This window comes from Callithrix jacchus, chromosome 7 (assembly GCF_049354715.1).
Source record: "Callithrix jacchus isolate 240 chromosome 7, calJac240_pri, whole genome shotgun sequence".
NCBI classification, from domain to species: Eukaryota; Metazoa; Chordata; class Mammalia; order Primates; family Cebidae; genus Callithrix; species Callithrix jacchus.
In genome coordinates this window covers 26,767,557-26,790,643 of record NC_133508.1, presented here as the reverse complement: position 1 = coordinate 26,790,643, position 23,087 = coordinate 26,767,557, and the positions used below count along the sequence as shown (strand labels likewise).

The 23,087-nt window shown below is 40.9% G+C and overlaps 1 protein-coding gene across 1 annotated transcript in view; it reads right to left on the bottom strand.

Moving 5' to 3' along the window:
• The window catches only part of APBB1IP (amyloid beta precursor protein binding family B member 1 interacting protein), a 129,191-nt gene that overhangs the window by 44,076 nt on the left and 62,028 nt on the right, over nucleotides 1-23,087 (bottom strand). The window contains exons 5-8 of the mRNA XM_035306989.3: nucleotides 17,064-17,356; nucleotides 14,850-14,927; nucleotides 5,521-5,680; nucleotides 3,727-3,848 (exon numbers count right to left, since the gene is read on the bottom strand). Of these exons, the coding sequence (XP_035162880.3) occupies nucleotides 3,727-3,848; nucleotides 5,521-5,680; nucleotides 14,850-14,927; nucleotides 17,064-17,356 (653 nt within the window). The remainder of the gene's footprint in view (nucleotides 1-3,726; nucleotides 3,849-5,520; nucleotides 5,681-14,849; nucleotides 14,928-17,063; nucleotides 17,357-23,087) is intronic.

Below are 23,087 nucleotides of genomic sequence, written 5' to 3'. Positions count from 1 at the left end.
TAGTTTACAGTTTAAAACAAAGATGATAATAGACCTTTCCCAGAGCAAACCTCCTTGTTGCCTAGGGACTAGATTGCCTTTGTAGGACTAATGTTAGCCACAAGATTAGAGATTATGGTTTGGGAGTCATGCAGCTGGAGGCTGCAGGATTCCTACCCTCCTTAAACTGCTCTTGGGATCAGCGCTTGAGACATTTTGCAGACCCTGAACTTGATGGATCAGCTGCCACCACCCAGGCTGATAAACTGGCTCATCTGATCTTGTGGCCCCCATCCAGGAACTGACTCAGCTTGAGGAGACAGCTTTGAGTCCCTATGATTTCAACCCTGACCTGACCAATCAGCGCTCCTGGCTCACTGGCTTCCCCCTGCATCCACCAAGTTGTCCTTAGAAACTCTGATACCCGAATGCTCAGGGAGACTGATTTGAGTAAAAATAAAATTCTGGTCTCCTGCACAGCTGGCTCTGCATGAATTACTCTTTCTCTATTGCAATTCCCCTGTCTTGATGAAATGTACATTCATCATGACGTTTGTAATGGGGAGTAAGGACTGGTAAGGGCCATGAGGAAGGCCACTGGAACTCCCTTAATGCTCTGTTATCTTCATGTGGGTGGTAATTACAGGGGTTGGTTCACTTTGTAAAAATTCAGACTGTACCATTATGATATCTGCAGTAAGTCATTAGTTACCATGGCAAACTGCAGATGCCCACTGAAGGACTGAAAGACATGCCATCCCCCAAAATGCTGGATTGGTGCACTGATTACTTCTAGTTGAAAACATTGGAAAACTGCCTTTCCAGAAAGGGTGAGCAGATCTTCTCTTCCTGCATGCAGCAAGCCATCAAGATTCCTTAGGGAGGGAGAAAATAGCCCTCATCACCAGAGGCTGGGAACCGGGGCCTGCAAAGGAGCTGAATAAATATACTCAATAAAGTAATATTTATCTTCCACTAGTTTTACATCCCCTCCCCATATCTTCCGGTGAGTCCTCTAGTGAAATGAAAATAAACACACAGGACCCCAATTCATGCTGGCAAAAGGAAAAAAAGTAAGCTGAAAGCTGAGTCATGCAAGAAGCCGCTGCCTTCCCTTTCGTTCCTAAGCAGACAGTTACAGATAAAAGATTAAATATCTGCACAGGGAGCAATTCTATGTTCATCTTATCTTATGTAAAGTTCTGATTTACTGGGCAAGAGGAATACAGCCACTGACTCTTCCCCTACCTGCTCCTTTTCTCTTGTAACTTGTACATTACCACACCCCTCCCTTTTTCCCCCACTTTACATTTTTTTTTTTTTTTTTTTTTTTTGAGACGGAGTCTTGCTCTGTCACCCAGGCTGGAGTGCAATGGTGAGATCTCAGCTCGCTGCAACATCTGCCTCCCAGATCCAAGCAATTGTCCCTACCTCAGCCTCCCAAGTAGCTGGGATTACAGGCACCCACAACCATGCCCAGCTAATTTTTGTATTTTTAGTAGAGACAAGGTTTCATTATGTTGGTCAGGCCATTCTCGAACTCCTGACCTCAAGTGATCTGCCTGCCTCAGCCTGCCAAAGTGCTGGGATTACAGGTGGAAACCACCATGTCCAGCATCCCCTTTAAATATTGAAGCCCCCAAATTCATCTTTGGAGAAAGGCACAGACTACAAACTGTTTCTGTGATTCCTTTTTTTTCCCCCCCTCTGGGCATGTCTTTAAACCTTGGCAAAATAAACTAAACTGATTGAGATCTGTTACAGACACTTTTTGGTTTACACTCCCCTCCATATTTTACTGCCCCTAGCCAGATTCCCTTTGTCTTATCATTTCTTCTCAAATTTATTGTTCTTTGTTTAAAAAGTATGGAAGCATCTTGCCTCGGCCACTTCTTCAAATTTGACTCTTATGAAGATCCCCATGTAGATGTAAAGCTGATAAAAATGTGTGTGATTTTCTCTTATTAATCTCCCTGGTGTCAATTTGGTTTCTAGATCCAGTGTAAAGGGGTATGGAGCTAATCTTAGTTATACAATAGTATAGCCATGCTTCACGACTCCTGTGCACCATTTTTATAGATTCAAGGGCAAAGGTGCCTGATGGAGGAGTTATGCAAAGTGGTGGCCCTGAGTGTAAGTCCCTAGTTTTAGCTGTGCATGGTTGTTCAGATAGACACCACATTTCTCAGCTTTTCTTCTAGCTCACTGTCATTATGTAACTAATTTCTGGCCAGTGGGATGTAAGTTTAAGTCTGAATATGCATTTCCCGGGCCTCTTCCTCACTCCCTATGGACTGGAAAATGGCGAGGCCAAAAAGCTACCATGGACCCAAAGATGGAAGTCACATATTGAAAATGTCAGAGCCATTCTACTAGGTCTGTCTACCTGTGCCTGTGTGTGAGAGAGTAATAAGCTTGTAGCTTGTTCAAACCACTGATTTAAGTCTCTTTGCTACAGCAACTTAGACGGTACCCTCACTAATGCAGTTGTTAAAGCATGGCATTGGGCCAGGCATGGTGGCTCACACCTGTAATCCTGGCACTTTGGGAGGACAGGGTGGGTAAATCATGAGGTCAGGAGATAGAGACCATCCTGACCCACATGGCCAAACCCGTCTCTACTAAAATACAAAAAAAAAAAAAAAAAAGAGAGAGAGAGAGAAAAGGAGAGGAGAGGAGGGAAGGAAAGAATTAGCCAGGTGTGGTGGTGGTGTGTGCCTGTAATCCCAGCTACTCAGGACGCTGAGGCTCGAGAATTGCTTGAATCCGGGAGGCGGAGGTTGCAGTGAGCTGAGATAGCCCCACTGTACTCCAACCTGGCAACAGAGCAGGACTTCGTGTTAAAAAAAAAAAAGAAGAAAAAATAGCATGGCATTGAAGGTGGTTATGGGAGGAAAACTTTGTACTTTTATTGCTTGATATTGATCACAAATAACACTATTTAATTGCTTTGTTTTCAGCTGGCCACCATACAACCTAGGGAAGACCCCAGAAAATAGCATTTACAGGAGAAAGAGCATTTTCCCACAAGGAAACTGCCCTATTTCTGCCTCTAGTGATATAAGAATTTTTTTTTTAACCTATAAAAGGGAAAGATATCTGGAAAATGGGGAGGATCTTCTTCACCTTTAACATTCTTTGATTTTCAGAAAAAGTAACGACCCTTACTCAATTACAGTTGCTTGAGGCCACAGCTGGGAAAGAGCCTGGACATCCTCATACATATGACTTGAAGGAAGCATCCTCAAATATGAAGAACAAATATAGACAAAAGAACAAATATGAATTTGTGCTTTTTAGTTGCACAAACTGTTTGTAACAAAATGACAATAAATTGTACATTTTCTAGGTGCTCCTTTTAGTTTTCCTGGCACATTTAAGCACCAAATACAAAGAACAAAGGAAAGAGCATCTTCCAAGGAAGAAGCAGGAAGAACTGACAGTGAGTACATCAAGATGTATTGGATTAATGCAGCCAAACAGAAACAGGGACAGAAGAGGATCAGACAACCACAGATAGATAGCTTTTGGATTTGGAATTAAAAAAAGCAAAATAGATTCTTTTCTTTCGGAATCTTTTAAAGGGCTGTTAGCTTACAGAGAGCTTAAGAGTTAAGTTTGTGTTTATTTGAAAATAATAGATTTGTGAGATTTTGTGAGACAATGAATGGCATGGTTAGCATATAGGTGACATTTAAAGAAATCCTTCACACTTCAGAGGATTTAACAATATGCAGGTCATCTTACCTGGGGGTTTTTAAATACCGCGTATTTCTCTTCTTTCTCCAGAAATAGTACTTTGTTTTCTGTGTCTCTTGTCCAGTCTGATAAGACTTCAACAACATTTTCATGGTCTTCAAAAAACCTCTCTGATGAAATAAGAAAAGATATTCTTTCAGACCCATGACATCAGGGTTTCCAAGTTGAGAAACAAGCTATTAATGAGTTCAACACAACGCTTCATGAGTTTCATCAGGTGTCTAGGATTCTTATTGATAATTCTCACCTGATGTCACATTGTAACATTCCTATTACGTTTATTTTTCATTGTCTTCCAAGTTACCTTCCATTAAAGAAAAAAAGATGAAAAAACCCATTACACAGTGACAAGGGTCAGCTGCCACACTTTATTTTATTTTTTTAAGAGATGGGGTCTCACTGTGTTGTCCAGGCTGGAGTGCAGTGGCTATTATTATATTAGTGCCATCATAGTGCACTAGAGCCTTGAACTCCAAGGCTCAAGAAATCCTCCTACCTCACCCTCCTGAGTAGCTTGGACTACAGACATATACCAGTGTACCTGGAGACATACTTTTCTCATAACAACATTTTTTACTTTAAATAGTCCCAGATGGTGGCAAACAAGTTCTACAGGAGGTGGACAATTAGTCAATACCAGCGAAACACTTTGAATGAAATTGTGAGTGTCACAGTGTCTACTCTAAAACATCACCCCTTAACCCTCTAAAAGCAATGTGTGGATGCCTGAATTAAAACATAAAGGAAGGCTTTCATTTCTTCCCTTGACTAAGAATTGAAGAAAACTTCAAGGGACTGTTTTGGTGTACACCATTTTATCCAGAAAAAAAAAATCACTCCCAAAGCTTCCAGCACAGGCGATTCTCTGTTCTACCCAGCTCTCCTGAGGGACAACTGTTCCATTAATAAAAATGAGAAATGTGATGATGTGTGCCTGTAGTCCCAGCTACTCAGGAGGCAGAGGCAGGAGGATCGCTTGAGCCCAGGATCTTAAGGCTGCTCCAGTGAGCCATGATCGCACCATTGCACTGTAGCCCTGGTGATGGGGCAAGACCCTGCCTTAACACCATCACCACCACCACCAAGAATAAGAAGTAACACTATATCTTCAGTTACCATTATTTTTCTGCTTTTGAAAAATTTCATCGATTTCTACCAAATGGTCTTTGCACTTTGGGGCTGAGCCTCTTCTGCTAGACAAAGTTTCAGAGATTGCACAAGTGGGAAGGGAAGAAGGGGAAATGAGCACTGATGGGAGGCTGTGGCAGGGTGATAGCTGGCTAAGGAGGCAATCACTAAGGAGGCATTAGCCAACAGACACCCAGCCTCGCCTGGGTATCAGCTTATTAAGCACGCAGTATCTTAGTAAGTATCATCCAGACACTTTCTTTCCCTTATGGAATCACTAGAGAAACACCAGTAATAATGCTTATATCCCCCAAGGTCTGGCCTCCACCTGCTAGAATCCACGTCTATTCACTACAAATAAATGAAGAGTCAAGCACTAAATCTCATATAAGGGAAGTGAAAACCTTGAACCAAAGTCTTCTCAAGGATGGACGAGGTCAGGCGCAGTGGCTCATGCCTGTAATCCCAGCATTTTGGGAGGCCCAGGTGGGATGATCACTTGAGTGCAGGAGTTTGAGATCAATCTGGGCAGCATAGTGAGACCCTGTGTCTATTTTTTATATAAAATTAAAGAGAAAAAAATAAACTTAAACCCATAATACAGCAAACCCAAAGGTTTTTGTAGTATAGCCCATTGCTGGGGATGGGACTTACCAATCTGTAGTTCTGGGTAGATTTCATAGAGACACCAATTCACATTGCAGTCACAGTGAGTTTTCTCGAAAAGGTTGTCCAGAACATCTCGGGCCAGCTGCCGCTCATCCACCATCAGTGACTTCGTGCTGTTATCGTTCATGTGCACCTTGATGACGAGCTGAGGATAGAGCCATGGGGCAGCCAGTAAGTTTCAGCAACCAGAGGACACTAAGATTAGACTTTCAAAGTTGCTATTGTTTCTGCAAAATTTTTGTAAGAATGTGTTCAGTGAACTTGTTCCATCTAAACTCACTTGCATGCCAGGCACTTGTTTTAGGTGCAAAGATTATAAAGGTGGAGAAACCAGTTCACAAAAAGAGAAAACAGATAGTGAAGTCCTTGTCCAGCCTTCAGAGACAGGGCATTCTGGTGGGAGAGACAGAAGACAAACAGAACCAAAACAGTTCTGGGTTCTTGCTTTCCCAGGAATCTTTCCCTTGTTCTCATTCCATCCTGGAGCCCAGAAAGTTTTCTAGATTAAAAGCTATGCCTGTATCTTTATTATTATTATTACTTTCAGATGGAATCTTGCTTTGTCACCCAGGCTGGAGTGCAGTGGCAATTCCCGGGTTCAAGTGATTCTCGTGTCTCAGCCTCCCTAGTAGCTGGGATTACAGGTGCCTGCCACCACGTCTGGTGAATTAAAAAAATTTGTAGTGGAGATGGGGTTTCGCCATGTTGGCCAGGCTGGTCTTGGAACTCCTGACCTCAAGTGATCTGCCCACCTCAACCTCCCAAAATGTTGGGATTACAAGCATGAGCCACCACACCCAGCCACCCGTATCTTTATAATAAACTCTTATCTTTTGCTTGGCTGGAGTTGAGCCCCATTTCATGCAACCCAAGAGTCTGAAGACACCAAATAAGACCACGTTGGTTAATCCACAATTCCTTGAAGGTCCACAGAGCATCTCTCAAGAGACAGATAGTTACAGGAGGGTACATTTCAGATCAGAGTTGGATTAAGTGAAATGAATGTAGACTGAGAAATAAGCTGTTATGCAGGCACGTGATCAATCTAATTTCCATTTTTGTGTATATGTGTGTGATAGGGTCTTGCTCTGTTGCCTAGGCTAGAGTGCAGTGGTGTGATCTTGGCTCACTGTAGCCTCGACCTCCTGGGCTCAACTGATCTTCCCACCTCAGCCTCCCGAGTAGCTGGGATCACAGGTGTGCACCACCACACCCAACTAATTTTTATTCATTTTTTTTGTAGAGGCAAAGTCTCACTATGTTGCCCATGTTGGTTTCAAACTCCTGGCCTCAAGCAAACCTCTTGCCTTACCCTCCTAAAGTGCTGGGATTACAGGCATGAGCCACTGTATCCAGCCCCTAAATTTATTTTTTATCCCATTTTCAAAATATTTGATTGAATTAAATTCACAATAAAATTGGTAGTAATCTCATTCAAAATCTGGAGGTTTGGAGGAAGCTTCATTTACTTATCTTCAATGAGAACACGGAATATCCTCAGCTTTTTCTAGGCAACTTGTGATTCATGAGCGAGACCATGATTTTCATGTAATGTTAACAGAATTAATTTGTGAAGTGATGCAGCTAGGCTTTGATTTTCTTTGATCTCTATTTATCTATAGCATATGTGCCTTGGGTTGGTCCTGGTTATTCACCCATAAGACTCATTGTTATTAAAAAAGTGATTAGATGGACTGAAAAAGGAGAGAGAAACCATAAATTTAGTAACATATTAAAAACCAAAACCATCTATTTTGGTGACATTTCTTTCCACAATTTTGGATTAGGTTCTGAGCAGCCAGGTTCTGTCCCATTCCTGCCTCCCATCCAAGTACTAACCAGGCCTGACCCTGTTTAGCTGCTGAGGTCAGATGAGATTGGGCATGATCAGGGTTGTATGGGTATAACTTCATTCCTTCCTAACACTCTGTAGTTAACAGACTGAAAAGGGTAGTTCCTGTAGATGGTTCTGCGGAGTTACTGATAGCAACAGAAGGGTGTGCGTGGTGATAACCATTTGGGTGAGTTCCAGGCAGCAACCATAAGTGGAAGCACTCACCTAGCACCTTCTAATTCCAACATTCACATACACCCCCAAGATCAAAATGTAGACATGGGGAAGTCATAATGCTTTCTTCCTCCAGGGACCATTTAAGTCAGACCCTTATCCCAGGGTTTCCTGAAGAACACTTTTTTTTCCCCCTCGAAAATCTCTAGCCCAGACATCTGTAATTGGATAGCTGCTTTTTCCTTTTTTGTTTTTTGATGATAAAATGGTAGGCCCAACTAAGAGTGTCAAAGATCTGTTCATCTGACCTTAGAAATGAGTCAGGGAGAGTTGCATGGAAAAAGAGAAATTCTTTAAACAGCAGTCTTTACTGGGATTTATTTTCTGTGGAAGGTGTACTTTCTGCTGTCTGCTGATAATTACTGCTGTAAAGTAGCTACATGTGCTAAGAAACACTAACAATGTTAGGGTTTAGAAAATTTAATGTTCCTGATGGAAAGATTAATGATGTTTGACTACATTTCAATCCTCCTCACGAATTCTTGAGAAAATAAAACACTTGTTGTGGTTTTTTATGTTCTATAAAATCATATATATATATTTATATATATAAATTCTAAACCACATAATTTGGCAGTGATTAAAGGTGTTTTTTTTTTGCAGAAATTGCAAACTAGAGTTAATCCACATGTACTTATGAATGTCCACAATCATAGAATTTAGAAAACACACATGAGAAGGCTTGTGACATTTAACAGGAAGTTATATTTACTATTCTTCACAGCTTCCCTCACATTTGCAAGCTAAAGAGTAGCTCTATACCAACACGTAACATTAAATCACAGTTACATGATTTAGTAAGCTAAATTAGTTATGTGATTTAGCAAGCTAAATACTTTCATATTTACCCTATATGGTATGGGGCAAAGTGATTCGAGAGTGAAAAAACTTAAATAATCCATTAAAGATTTTATAGCTTTTATAGTTTCTTTTTTTTTGGAAGCTGCTAAATATAAAAATATCTTAGCCTTGACGATGAGCATTTTTTCATATGATTGTTGGCCTCATATATGTCTTCTTTCGTAAAGTGTCTGTTCATATCCTTTGCCCACTTTTGAATGGGCTTGTTTGTTTTTTTCCTGTAAATCTGCTTGAGTTCTTTGTAAATTCTGGATATCAGCCCTTTGTCAGATGGGTAGACTGCGAAAATTTTTTCCCATTCTGTTGGTTGCCGATCCACTCTAGTGACTGTTTCTTTTGCCGTGCAGAAGCTGTGGAGTTTCATTAGGTCCCATTTGTCTATTTTGGCTTTTGTTGCCAATGCTCTTGGTGTTTTGTTCATGAAATCCTTGCCTACTCCTATGTCCTGGATAGTTTTGCCTAGATTTCCTTCTAGGGTTTTTATGGTGCCAGGTCTTATGTTTAAGTCTTTAATCCATCTGGAGTTAATTTTAGTGTAAGGTGTCAGGAAGGGGTCCAGTTTCTGCTTTCTGCACATGGCTAGCCAGTTTTCCCAACACCATTTGTTAAACATGGAATCCTTGCCCCATTGCTTGTTTTTGTCAGGTTTATCAAAGATTGTATAGTTGTATGTATGTTGTGTTGCCTCCGGTGCCTCTGTTTTGTTCCATTGGTCTATATCTCTGTTTTGGTACCAGTACCATGCTGTTTTGATTACTGTAGCCTTGTAGTATAGTTTGAAATCCGGTAGTGTGATGCCCCCCGCTGTGTTCTCAGAGAGATGCAAATCAAAACCACATTGAGATACCATCTCACGCCAGTTAGAATGGCGATCATTAAAAAATCTGGAGACAACAGATGCTGGAGAGGATGTGGAGAAAAAGGAACACTTTTACACTGTTGGTGGGAGTGTAAATTAGTTCAACCATTGTGGAAGACAGTGTGGCGATTCCTCAAGGCCTTAGAAATAGAAATTCCATTTGACCCAGCAATCCCATTACTGGGTATATATCCAAAAGACTATAAATCGTTCTACTATAAGGACACATGTACACGAATGTTCATTGCAGCACTGTTTACAATAGCAAAGACCTGGAATCAACCCAAATGCCCATTGATAATAGACTGGATTGGAAAAATGTGGCACATATACACCATGGAATATTATGCAGCAATCAGAAATGATGAGTTCGTGTCGTTTGTAGGGACATGGATGAATCTGGAAAACATCATCCTCAGCAAACTGACACAAGAACAGAAAATGAAACACCGCATATTCTCACTCATAGGTGGGTGATGAAAAATGAGAACACATGGACACAGAAAGGGGAGTACTAAACACTGGGGTCTATTGGGGGGAAAAGGGGAGGGCCAGTGGGAGGGGGAGGTGGGGAGGGATAGCCTGGGGAGAAATGCCAAATGTGGGTGAAGGGGAGAAGAAAAGCAAAGCACACTGCCATGTGTGTACCTACGCAACTGTCTTGCATGCTCTGCTCATGTACCCCAAAACCTATAATCCAATAAAAAATTAAAAAAAAAAAAATCTTAGCCTTAAATCATTTACTGTTTTGTTTTTTGCTTCTCCAATAAAATTACTAATAGAATTATTCTCTGCTGTCACAGGGCTTTGGAAAACAAACAATAAAAGTAATGCATGAGTCTGATTCTGTTTCTAGTTCCAAAATCTTTATAGCACAAGCTGTGTACGTCATTTGTAATTCAAAATGATGTCAACAGCCCACAGAATACTTGAGGGCAAAGCATGACAGATAGATTCAATTTCCATCCTTTAAAAACATGTTGTAGATTATGCATGAGTACATTGCCGTTATTCTCAATGTATGAGTGTGTCTCGGTTATTTTCTTAACATTCTGCATGACAGAACAAATATATTTAGAGTGTCTGAAATCAGAGCAAATATATAACTTGTCTTCATAATTTTCTTCTCTCCCTCACTGATCAGAGTGGCGTCTGTTTTCCATCTTCTTTGTTGAATCAAGGCAGCTTGTGCTTTGTGTGTACCATTATAATTCATCTAAACTAAATCATGGCAACACTTTCTCACTTTCTGATGTATGGCAGGAAATATCTGCCCTCTTTTCCTGTTCTTTTAATCTCCAGCTGAAGCAAATGGATGGAATCTGCTGGCTGCCCTATCTTTTAATCTAAGAAACAATTTAATTCTCTTTTCATTTCCCCTTCATATAAATAGTATATTTTATACATAATCCAGGAGTTTGAAATAGTTTAATCATGAAGTTTACTATTACCATTTTCTTTTGTCTTTTTGTCTTGAGGGATAAAGTCAAGGACTCAGCATAGCTCATCCTCAACTGCCATCCATGTGTGATCACTTCACGTTTATCCATGTGCGAGATTTTGTGCTAGAATCCTCCTCTCACACCTTGTCCCTACAATTCATTTTCTACAAAGCAGCCAGCATAACCTATATTTATTTATTTCAGAGACAGGATTTTGCTCTGCCGCCCAGGCTGAAATACAGTGCTGTGATCATAGCTCACTGCAACCTTGAACTCCTGGGCTCAAGGGACTCTCCCACCTCAGCCTCCTGTAGCTGGGACTACATATATGCACCACCAATGCCCAGCTAATCAAATACAATATTTTTTTAAGATATAGGGTCTTGCTATGTTGCCCAGGCTGGTTTTGAACTCCTGGCCTCAAGCAATCTTCATGCCTCAGCCTCCCAAAGTGCTGAGATTAGAGGTGTGAGCCTCTGTGCCTGGCCCATTATGACCTTTAAAAACCATATATTCATCTCACTCCCCCATTTAAAACCCTCAAATGGCTTCCCATTGCACTTATAATACAACCCAAACTTCTCCTTGGGTCTATGAGATCCTGTGGCTCCTGGCTGCCTCTCTGTCCTCAATTCTTTCCTTTTTTCCCCACCTTCCCAAGTTCATTCTTGCTGGTGCATCTTTCACTGCCCATTCCCTCTGCCTGGAATGCCCCCTGGCATCATGCCCATGTGCATCCAACTGCTTCTGACCAGAGGCCTTCCCTCCATGTCTGCCTGTTCAGAGAGGCCTCCTCAGTCCTAAATCCATCTGGAAGAGTTGCCTGGGTACTGTCTATCACTTCTTCCTGGTTTATTTTCTTCAGAGCTAGAATCTAACTAGACTCTAACTCTCCACAAGCAGAAACCACACTTGACTTGTTCACCCCTGTGTGATCCTGGCACCTATTCTAAGGAATGGGGATGCAGTGGTGGGGAAAAGAGATCACTGGGAGAGATCCTGTGGGGGTGGGGGTGGGGGATACGGGCAATACATAGACAAATAAGTAAAGTAGGCCAGGCCAAGCGATCCTCACACCTCAGCCTCCCAAAGTGCTGGAATTACACGTCTGTTTCATTCTTCCCTTAATTTACCAAAGTAACTATTTTAACTATGATTACCTGCCTGTAATCTCAGCACTTAGGTAGGCTGAAGTGAGGCCAGGAGTATGAGATCAGCCTGGGCAACAGGGTCAGACTCTCTCTACGAATAATTTTTTAAAAAAATAGAGGGATATGGTGGTGCACACCTGTAGGCCAGCTACTTGGGAGGCTAGGTGGGAGGATCAGTTGAGCTCAGGAATTTGAGGCAGCAGCGAGCTATGATTGCACCACTGCACTGCAGCCTGGGTGACAGAGCAAGACCCTGTCACACACGCACACAAACAGGTGAAGTAAATAGCACCTTGGATAGGGTTAAGCACTGAGGGAAGGATTGGGAGTATGGGGATGTGTGCACGTGGTGTTAGATAGGAAAGGCCTCTCTGGGAAGGTGACAAAAGACTCAAAGGAGGCACACAGCGAACCTACTCAGAATCCAGGAAAGAGGCAGAGGACCTACAAAGTGCCAAGGTCCCATGGCAAGGGCAGGCCTGAAGTGCTTGAGGGGCAGCCAGGAGACCAGGCAGCTAGAATGGGATGAATGAAGGAGCAAACGCTGAGAGATCAGGCCAGAGAGGTGACTGATAGCCACATCACACAGGGACTAGAGGCCATTGGGAGGAGTCATTCTGGCTTCACGTGTGAGATGGGCAGACATCAGAGACTTTTGAGCAGAGGAGGACAAGAAGAGAGACTGCAGCCCAAGAGAAGAGGCTGGACTTCAGCAGAAACACAATGACTTATCCATAGTTAAGGAAAAGATATGGGATATATGAGTAGAGATGCACACAGGAAGATTGGTAGATGTCTTGGTGGGAGACTGCACACCTTTTATTTTGACTGCATCTATTTTCCCTGGGAAATGGGCAGCAAAATCATTAGCTGAGGCCAGATGTGTTGGCTCATGCTTGTAATCTCAGCACTTTGGGAGGCCTTGGTGGGAGGATCACTTGATGCTAGGAGTTTGAGACCAACCTGGGCCACATAGTGAGACCCTCAGTTTTTTTAAAAAATGGTTTTGTAGATGAGAGAGTGATTGAATCAGCTTACTGAGTGCCCAGGACTGAGCAGGAGGAAAGTTGGATTTAACCAAGGTTTGAGAAAAGGGCAAGGCAGCCGAAGATGTGGAATTCCAATGACTGACTGTGAAATTAATCACTTGCGGAAAAGTGGGGAAAAGAATGGTAAGGAAATTTGAGCATGTTTGGAATGAGTGGAACTAGGCTAATCTGGGAAGACTCCCTTAGATGAACCTTGAAAGTCTGGCTCCAGGGATAGCCAAGGACAACTTACTGAACATTCATCCATCGGCAGGTATTGAACACCTTCTTCAGAGAACTGTGAAAGGTGCCATGGGATTAGAAAGTGTTAAGCCCTCTGTGAAAAGGACAGTTCACCCAACTCTCAGCAAAAAGTTCTGAATTAGTCTCAGAGATGTTATTTGCTTTGGGAGTTGAAATCAGATAAAGAGTCAGGAATAGTGGCTCACACCTGTAATCCCAGCACCTTGGGAGGCTGAGGTGGGTGGCTTGCTTGAGCCCAGGAGTTCAAGACCAGCCTAGGCAACATAGGGAAGCCTCATATCTACAAAAATTAAAAATAAATTAGCTGGATGTGGTGGTGCATACCTGTGGTCTCAGGTACTGAAGAGGCTAAGAGAGGAGGATTGCTTGACCCCAGGAGTTTAAGGCTGCAGTGAGCCATGATCATCCTGGGAGATAGAGCAAGACCCTGTCTTAAAACAAAACAAAACACGATGAAGACTATTTTATCTTTCCCTTACTTTACCAAATTAACTATTTTTTTTTAAAGAAACTTTTTTGTTTTTTGAGATGGAGTCTCGCTCTGCTGCCTAGGCTGGTATGTAGTGGTGCCATCTTGGCTCACCGCAATCTCTGCTTCCTGAGTTCAAATGATTCTCCTGCCTCAGCCTCCTGAGTAGCTGAGATTACAGGCATGTGTCACTATGCCCAGTTAATTTTTGTAGTTTCAGTAGAGATGGGGTTTCACCCTGTTGGCCAGGCTGGTCTCGAACTCATGACCTCAGATGACCCTCCCACCTCAGCCTTCCAAAGTGTTGGGATTACAGGCCTGAGTCACTGCCCCCAACCTAACTATTATTAACACCTTATTATAATTAGGTATATTCTAGTGAGGTTAAATACAGCTGTATCTGTTATAATACATGTGTTCTTCAAAAACCTGTAATCCATGAAAAAATGTATGATCAAGTTACAGGCTTATTAGGAAAGTAGGGTTAAGGGCAGACTGCTCAAAACTATGCAATTTTGAAACCAGAGCATCAGCAAAAACAGCATTTGGTACCCTGGGAAATAACTTGGACATCCAGGGCAGCAGCAGGGCTGTAGGCTGCCCCAGGGCATAGGAAAAGTGCACAAGAGCAACTGTGGAAAAGCAGAGGCCAGGCTAACAGAAGCTGAGCTCTGACCCGGTTAAGGCAGTCCCCAAAGGTGACACCACCTACTATCAACCAAGAACTTTGCAAAGTCCCAGAGAGGGTGGCTCAAAAGAAGGGAGCCCTGGATGTGCAAACTTGTTCTAAAATTTCTTAAAGCAGAGCTGAAAGGGCCCCTGCCTGTATAGCAGCCAAGCCAAAGGCCCTTTCCTTTCTTGTTGAAGGTATAATTCTACTCCTACCATTCCAGCTCCCGGGAAAATTCATGTATAAACCAGCCAAAAAAAATTGTATACAAGCCAAGGAAATTTCTATGTTTATACTAACACAAGTGACTTATTTATGCATCACAAGTGAGCTAACCGATGTTACAGAAATAAAACTATATACTCATCTGTTCTTGAAGGTTTTTAAAAATCACAACTATTTGGAAAGTATCACTCAACATTTTCATTTGGTTTTTATCATTAAACATAATCACATGTCCTTAATTTAACTGCCCTCATGCAAAAGAGATTCATGATTTCACCTTCTTAACTTTGGCCTCCTTCAGTTTTTCCAGCGCCAGCTTAATTTTATCAGCCTTAGCTTGGGCTTCCTTCTCTTCCTGGAAAAGAGCAAGATATTCAATACAGTCCATTAAGTAATACCAGTGAGTAATCACTTCTGTCACTAGTGTCTTACTTTAGGTTAACAAAAGGTACCAAATTGCACATGCTTGATTTTCAGATTTATTAATGACTTTTTAAAGTTGTTATATATTTTTTCCATTTTTTTATTTTTAAAATTTGTGAGTACATAGTAGGTGTCTGTATTCAAGGAGTACATGAGATATTTTGATACAGCCATACAATGTGTAATAATTACATCTGGATAAATGGGGTATCTATCACCTGAAAGATTCCATTTTCAGAATTTAAATGACTATAGCAAAATTCTTCAACTCAAAGATATAGAAGGCAGTCACCCTTTATAGCTTGGGAATGGTAACTTAGAAGATGAAATGATGACTTTAACAGTACTTCGTATATTTAGACCACAAAAATCTGCTTGGCTTACAAACTGGAATCCAACCTAAGGAATCTATACATTGACACACCTCAAGGGATTTGAAAACTCCCTGAAATTATATGCTTACTTTTGGATCAGGATGTCTTTTTTGAAATTTCTAATTTTTAATTAGATTCTTAAAGGGGTTCTTAATGCCCCCAACGTTAAAAAAGACTGAAATTTAAACTTAAATTAACCCCCCAAAAATACTCATGAACTTATATGAACAGGCAGAAAGTGAGTGAAGTATTTTATGAGCCCAAGCTCTTTGATTTTTGCAAGCTAAGGCTCTCTTCTATTTATAATGATGAGGAAATAAGCTGTTCTGGCTACATTCTGATTACTTGAATATGGGCATGTATCTTTTTATAGCAGTGGCTCTCAAATTGTTTTTTGAGCCACAAGCTCCTTTAAGAAAGCCCATAAAGCTTCACAAGTGCATTCAACTTGTACTTTGTTTGCTTTCAGGGGATGCAAGGCCCCCTCAAAATCTTCACGGACCCTACATTAAGAGTCTCTGTTCTATACTGATCTCCATTTTCACGTAAGTTTTTTTTTTTTTTCAAGATGGAATCTTGCTGTGTAGACCAGGCTGGAGTGCAGTGGCGCAATCTCGACTCACTGCAACTTCTGCCTCCCGGGTTCAAGCAATTCTCCCTGCCTCAGCCTCCTGAGTAGCTGAAATTATAGGCACCCGCCATCATGCCTAATTTTTGTATTTTTTAGTAGAGACAAGGTTTCACCATGTTGGCCAGGCTGGTCTTGAACTGGTGATCCCTTGGCCTCCCAAAGTGCTGGGATTACAGGCATAAACCACTGTGCCCAGCCAAATTTTTAAATAATAAATACACAATAGAGCACCGTGTGTGATAGAGTACAATATAATATTTGATTTATATTTAATATTTGTTCATTCTAAAGGCATTATATGACCTTTCAGGGTCCCTAGGGTCTTATTTGTGAGTACCAATCATTGTGACACAGTGCCACAAATGTGGAAGCTGCAGGAAATTGAGCAGAATTTTCCTCTAAAATATTTGGCTTACTCTAAACAAACAAATAAAAATCCTTAAAAGTGCTCTTTTTACTTTTATGAGAGGCATACTAAGAGTTAATATGCCAAATAAAGATAATTTAAGCTTTCCAGTTGTCTGTTTTTCAACATTCAGAAATTTATCAATCTCAAGAACTCATCACCTGCCTGCCTCATAATACCCTCCCCGACTATGACATTACAAGTGATACTTGGATGTACTTGTCCTACTGAACAGGGCTGCCAAGTTCAACAAAATTCAATTTTGCTCTATTCAGAAAATGTATAATGAATGCCTTCTATTCTCTATGTACTGAGCGAGGAACAGGGACATGGAAATATATAATCAGTTCCACAGTTCAATATGATGTTAATAAAACATTTCCCCAAAAGATTGAGTTTTATCAAAGAGTGTTTGCATATAAATATAGTTTTTAAGCAAACTGTAGTAAATTCTGAATATGGCCCTAATACATTCTTGATACACACCCATGTGGCTTGTTTAGGGCGGGTTCTAGCTCTGCAATGAGCATGCTCTGTATCCTCCTTTTTTGGTATCTCAGAGCTTTGGATGTACAAACTTAGGAATGGAATGATCACTGCAAAGAAGGTAGGTAGTAGAGATTGATGGCCCTGCCATCTCTGGTCCCACATGCTTACCTGAGAGAGAGGGTCAGGAGGTGGTGGTGGCAATGGAAGATCTAACACAGGATCAGCTGGTGGAGGTGGTAAGTCTTCCTTATATTGGCTGATACCAATGGCAGCAGCATTTGTTCCATAACCAAGAGGGGCTGCACTGCTGAAATTTGATGCCTGTAGAGATGCTGAATGATGTTGGTTCTGTGAGGACTCTTTCTGTGCCTGGATTGTCCTCTGCTCAGCCTCACTTATGTCTGCTACCAGATCTGCCATGAGAGCATCTAAATCTTGGTCTTCCAGTGCATTTAAGGACTCTAGTGGGGAAAATCACATGAATGGTAAAAACAAGAATTTGCATCTGGAAAAACTAAAAGAAGATAATTTTTAAGAATAACATTTGAGTAGAAAGGAATAATTATTTTGATTTGTTATGATATAATGAGAAGATTGAGAATATTTTAATTCAACAGCACAAGCATAGGAATTCCTAAGAGGATTGCTGCTGCATTTGTCGAGTGCTTAATGCGAGTGAGTTTCTAACACCAAGGAAAAAAAATGGAGGAAATGTGTTCTCTACACTGGGGCACCTGACACACCAGGTATAAAGTCAAATCCAAGCACACAAATACATGCCTAAATAGGAAGTTCTTGCATTATAGTGTAAGATCTAAGAGTTTTAAAAATTGGGGGACGGGGAGCACTGGCAATAGATGGAAGGGGAGTTTTCCCTAAGCACTTGGAGGGCAAACAGAGTACTGCTGATATTTAGAAGAAATTGGGTTTCAACCAACTGGGTTTGATGTGCTTGTGACTTTGGGGTGAAGATGGAGCTTCTATAGGCTCACCACCTAACTATAGTAAACTTAATATTCAGAGAAAGAGCAATTTTTGTTGCTGTTTTTGAGACAGAGTCTCACTCTATTGCCCAGGTTGTGCTGTGGTGTGATCTTGGCTTACTGCAAGCTCTGCCTCCCAGGCTCAAGCAATCCTCCCAGCTCAGCCTCCCAGGTAGCTGGGACTACAGGTGCATGCCACCATGTCCAGCTAATTTTTGTATTTTGTGTACAGACAGGGTTTTGTCATGTTTCCCAGACTGATCTCAAACTCCTGGGCTTAAGCGATCTATCTACCTCACTCTCACAAAGTGCTGGGATTACAGGTATGAGCCACTGTGCCCAGCCAAGAGCAATTAACAATAAATAGCAGAAATTAAAGCACCATAGGTGGCAAGAAATTACAAAAATTATGAGATTGAATGGTAGAAACTTTATGAAGATGGCAAGCCGGCAGTTAACTTTTAAAGAAAGGAAAGACTTAAATTTTCAGAGTGAGAGGGAGGAAGGAGAGATCACCTTAGGATTTCTTCCATATGTGAGATTACTATGGTAGAGCAGATGTGTGATCTTGAACATTGATTAGATCGTGTGGTGTACTGGGGGTGGTGTTGGTGAGTAGTCTTGATGGAGTACTTTGATGATCAGGCATATATTATATGATGAATATAATGAAGAAAGGATGGGCAGGAAGGAAGTGATCCATGAGGAGAATTCTAGCTGCTATAGATATGATGAACCAGACTGAGGAAATGGGAGCAGCTGGAATGAAGCCTACTCAGTAACAAATAAGCTTTGTGAAAGGATACATTGTCAGACATCATCATCATAAATGCCACGCAGCATACAACATTAATGCTAATAGTGCCAGTGTACAGTACTTGGACTAAAATTTCGGTTTCCTAAATGTGGACAAAGAGTTTATTTTACTGTAAGCCATTTTTATACATAACTTTTTTTTTTTTTTTGAGACAGAGTCTCACTCTGTCACCCAGGCTGGAGTGCAATCGCATAGATTCTGGCTCATTGCAACCTCCGCCTCCCGGGTTTCAGTGATTCTCTTGCCTCAGCCTCCCGAGTAGCTGGGATTACAGGTGCACACCACCATGCCCTGATAATTTTTGCAGTTTTAGTAGAAAAGGGGTTTTGCCTTGTTGGCCAGGCTGGTCTTGAACTCCTGGCCTCAACAAACGATGGGCAGGAAGGAAGTGATCCTCTTGCCTAAGCCTCCCGAAGGGCTGGGATTATAGGCAAGAGCTACCACATCCAGCCTATATGTAACTTTTTTGATAAAAGTAAGTTAAATTAATTAAAAATTTTTCAGAGAAAATATATATAGAACTAAAGAATCATATTTATAATTTTCTAATATAATCAATCACATTGTGACTGTTTACATATAAACCTTTATATTTCCAAAGCAAATTTAGTAAATTAAATTATATTAGTTATTAATACATTTTAATATATTAAAGAATTCTAAGTTTATCAATATAGATTAAATGTTTTAATATAGATTAAATTTATTAATATTGAATTGAATAATACAAAATTGGGGGAATGAGATAGAAGTAGATTTTATTCTGAAATTTGTCACTGACTCTCTGAATGACTTTGGGCAATTTTTTTTTTTTTAAGAGACAGGTTCTTGCTCTGTTGCCCAGGCTGGGTGCAGTGGTAGGATCATAGCTCACTGTAGCGTTGACCTCATAGGCTCAATAAATCCTCCCACCTCAGCCTCCCGAGTAGCTGGGACTACAGGCACATACCAGCAGGCCTGGCTAATTTTTTAATTTTTTTGTAGAGACAGGGGTCTCCCTATGTTGCCCAGACTTGTCTTGAACTCCTAAGATCAAGTGATCCTCCTGCCTTGGCCTCCCCAAATGGTGGAATTACAGGCATGATTATAGGCTTGCACCCAGGCTGGGCGAAATATTTTGAACTCATTTTAGCAGTGTTTTAAAGTGAAGAAACCAAACTATTCTTAATCTAATTCCACACAAATTTAATTTTCTATACATAGCAGTAGTTTTTAATTGTCTTGTCCTGTATGCAAATTAGGCCGCATGTGTATGTCTCGTTTCCTTAATGAGAAGAATGTCTTATTACTGTAGTGTGACATCACTATGTTCATATCTTGCTGGGTATCTTTGCTCCTATCATCGCCAGTACTTTGACACCAGGCACTGAAGTAGTGTTTAAAAAGTGTTAGTTGAGATGACTACAAATAAATTGAAATATTGATTAAATTTTAATTTTTAAAAAATTTTTTATTGCATTTTAGGTTTTGGGGTACATGTGCAGAACATGCAAGACAGTTGCATAGGTACACACATGGCAGTGTGTTTTGCTTCCTTTCTCCCCTTCACCCACATTTGGCATTTCTCCCCAGGCTATCCCTCCCCAGCTCCCCACCCCACTGGCCCTCCCCTTTTCCTCCCAATAGACCCCAGTGTTTAGTACTCCCCTCCCTGCGTCCATGTGTTCTCTTTTTTCATCACCCACCTATGAGTGAGAATATGCGGTGTTTCATTTTCTGTTATTGTATCAGTTTGCTGAGAATAATGTTCTCCAGATTCATCCATGTCCCTACAAATGACACAAACTCATCATTTCTGATTGCTGCATAATATTCCATGGTGTATATGTGCCACATTTTCCCAATCCAGTCTATCATCAATGAGCATTTGGGTTGATTCCAGGTCTTTGCTATTCTAAACAGTGCTGCAATGAACATTCGTGTGCATGTGTCCTTATAGTAGAACGATTTATAGTCCTTTGGATATATACCCAGTAATGGGATTGCTGGGTCAAATGGAATTTCTATTTCTAAGGCCTTGAGGAATCGCCGCACTGTCTTCCACAATGGTTGAACTAATTTACACTCCCACCAACAGTGTAAAAGTGTTCCTTTTTCTCCACATCCTTTCCAGCATCTGTTGTCTCCAGATTTTTTAATGATCGCAATTCTAACTGGCGTGAGATGGTATCTCAATGTGGTTTTGATTTGCATCTCTCTGATGACCAGTGACGATGAGCATTTTTTCATATGATTGTTGGCCTCATATATGTCTTCTTTTGTAAAGTGTCTGTTCATATCCTTTGCCCATTTTTGAATGGTCTTGTTTGTTTTTTTCCTGTAAATCTCTTTGAGTTCTTTGTAAATTCTGGATATCAGCCCTTTGTCAGATGGGTAAACTGCAAAAATGTTTTCCCATTCTGTTGGTTGCCGATTCACTCTAGTGACTGTTTCTCTTGCTGTGGAGAAGCTGTGGAGTTTGATTAGGTCCCATTTGTCTATTTTGGCTTTTCCTGGCAACGCTTTTGGTGTTTTGTTCATGAAGTCCCTGCCTACTCATATGTCCTGAATGGTTTTGCCTAGATTTCCTTCTAGGGTTTTTATGGTGCCAGGTCTTATATTTAAGTCTTTAATCCATCTGGAGTTAATTTTAGTGTAAGGTGTCAGGAAGGGGTCCAGTTTCTGCTTTCTGCACATGGCTAGCCAGTTTTCCCAACACCATTTGTTAAACAGGAAATCCTTTCCCCATTGCTTGTTTTTGTCAGGTTTATCAAAGATTGTATGGTTGTAGATATGTTGTGTTGCCTCTGATGCCTCTGTTTTGTTCCATTGGTCTATATCTCTGTTTTGGTACCAGTACCATGCTGTTTTGATTACTGTAGCCTTGTAGTATAGTTTGAAATCCGGTAGTGTGATGCCCCCTGCTGTGTTCTTTTTGCTTAGAATTGACTTGGCTATGCGGGCTCTCTTTTGGTTCCATATGAAGTTCATGGTGGTTTTTTCCAGTTCTGTGAAGAAAGTCAATGGTAGCTTGATGGGGATAGCGTTGATTCTGTAAATTACTTTGGGCAGTATAGCCATTTTCACGATATTAAATCTTCCTAACCATGAACATGGAATGTTTCTCCATCTGTTTGTGTCCTCTCTTATTTTGTTGAGCAGTGGTTTGTAGCTTTCCTTGAAGACGTCCCTTATGTTCCTTGTGAGTTGTATTCCAAGGTATTTTATTCTTTTTGTAGCAATTGTGAATGGCAGTTCATTCTTGATTTGGCTTTCTTTAAGTCTGTTATTGGTGTAGAGGAATGCTTGTGATTATTGCACATTGATTTTATATCCTGAGACTTTGCTGAAGTTGCTTATCAGTTTCAGGAGTTTTTGGGCTGAGGCGATGGGGTCTTCTAGGTATACTATCATGTCATCTGCAAATAGAGACAATTTGGCTTCCACCTTTCCTATTCGAATACCCTTTATTTCTTTTTCTTGCCTGATTGCTCTGGCTAGAACTTCCAGTACTATATTGAATAGGAGTGGTGAAAGAGGGCACCCTTGTCTAGTGCCAGATTTCAAAGGGAATGCTTCCAGTATTTGCCCATTCAGTATGATATTGGCTGTTGGTTTGTCATAAATAGCTTTTATTACTTTGAGATACGTTCCATCGATACCGAGTTTATTGAGGGTTTTTAGCATAAAGGGCTGTTGAATTTTGTCGAATGCCTTCTCTGCATCAATTGAGATAATCATGTGGTTTTTGTTTTTGGTTCTGTTTATATGGTGAATTACGTTTATAGACTTGCGTATGTTGAACCAGCCTTGCATCCCAGGGATAAATCCTACTTGATCATGATGGATAAGTTTTTTGATTTGCTGTTGCAATCGGCTTGCCAATATTTTATTGAAGATTTTTGCATCTATGTTCATCATGGATATTGGCCTGAAGTTTTCTTTTCTTGTTGGGTCTCTGCCGGGTTTTGGTATCAGGATGATGTTGGTCTCATAAAATGATTTGGGAAGGATTCCCTCTTTTTGGATTATTTGGAATAGTTGCAGAAGGAGTGGTACCAGCTCCTCTTTGTGTGTCTGGTAGAATTCGGCTGTGAGCCCATCTGGACCTGGGCTGTTTTTGTGTGGTAGGCTCTTAATTGCTGCATCGACTTCTGATCTTGTTATTGGTCTATTCATAGTTTCAGCTTCCTCCTGGTTTAGGCTTGGGAGGACACAGGAGTCCAGGAATTTATCCATTTCTTCCAGGTTTACTAGTTTATGTGCAGAGAGTTGTTTGTAATATTCTCTGATGATGGTTTGAATTTCTGTGGAATCTGTGGTGATTTCCCCTTTGTCATTTTTTATTGCATCTATTTGGTCGTTCTCTCTTTTCTTTTTAATCAATCTGGCTAGTGGTCTATTTTGTTGATC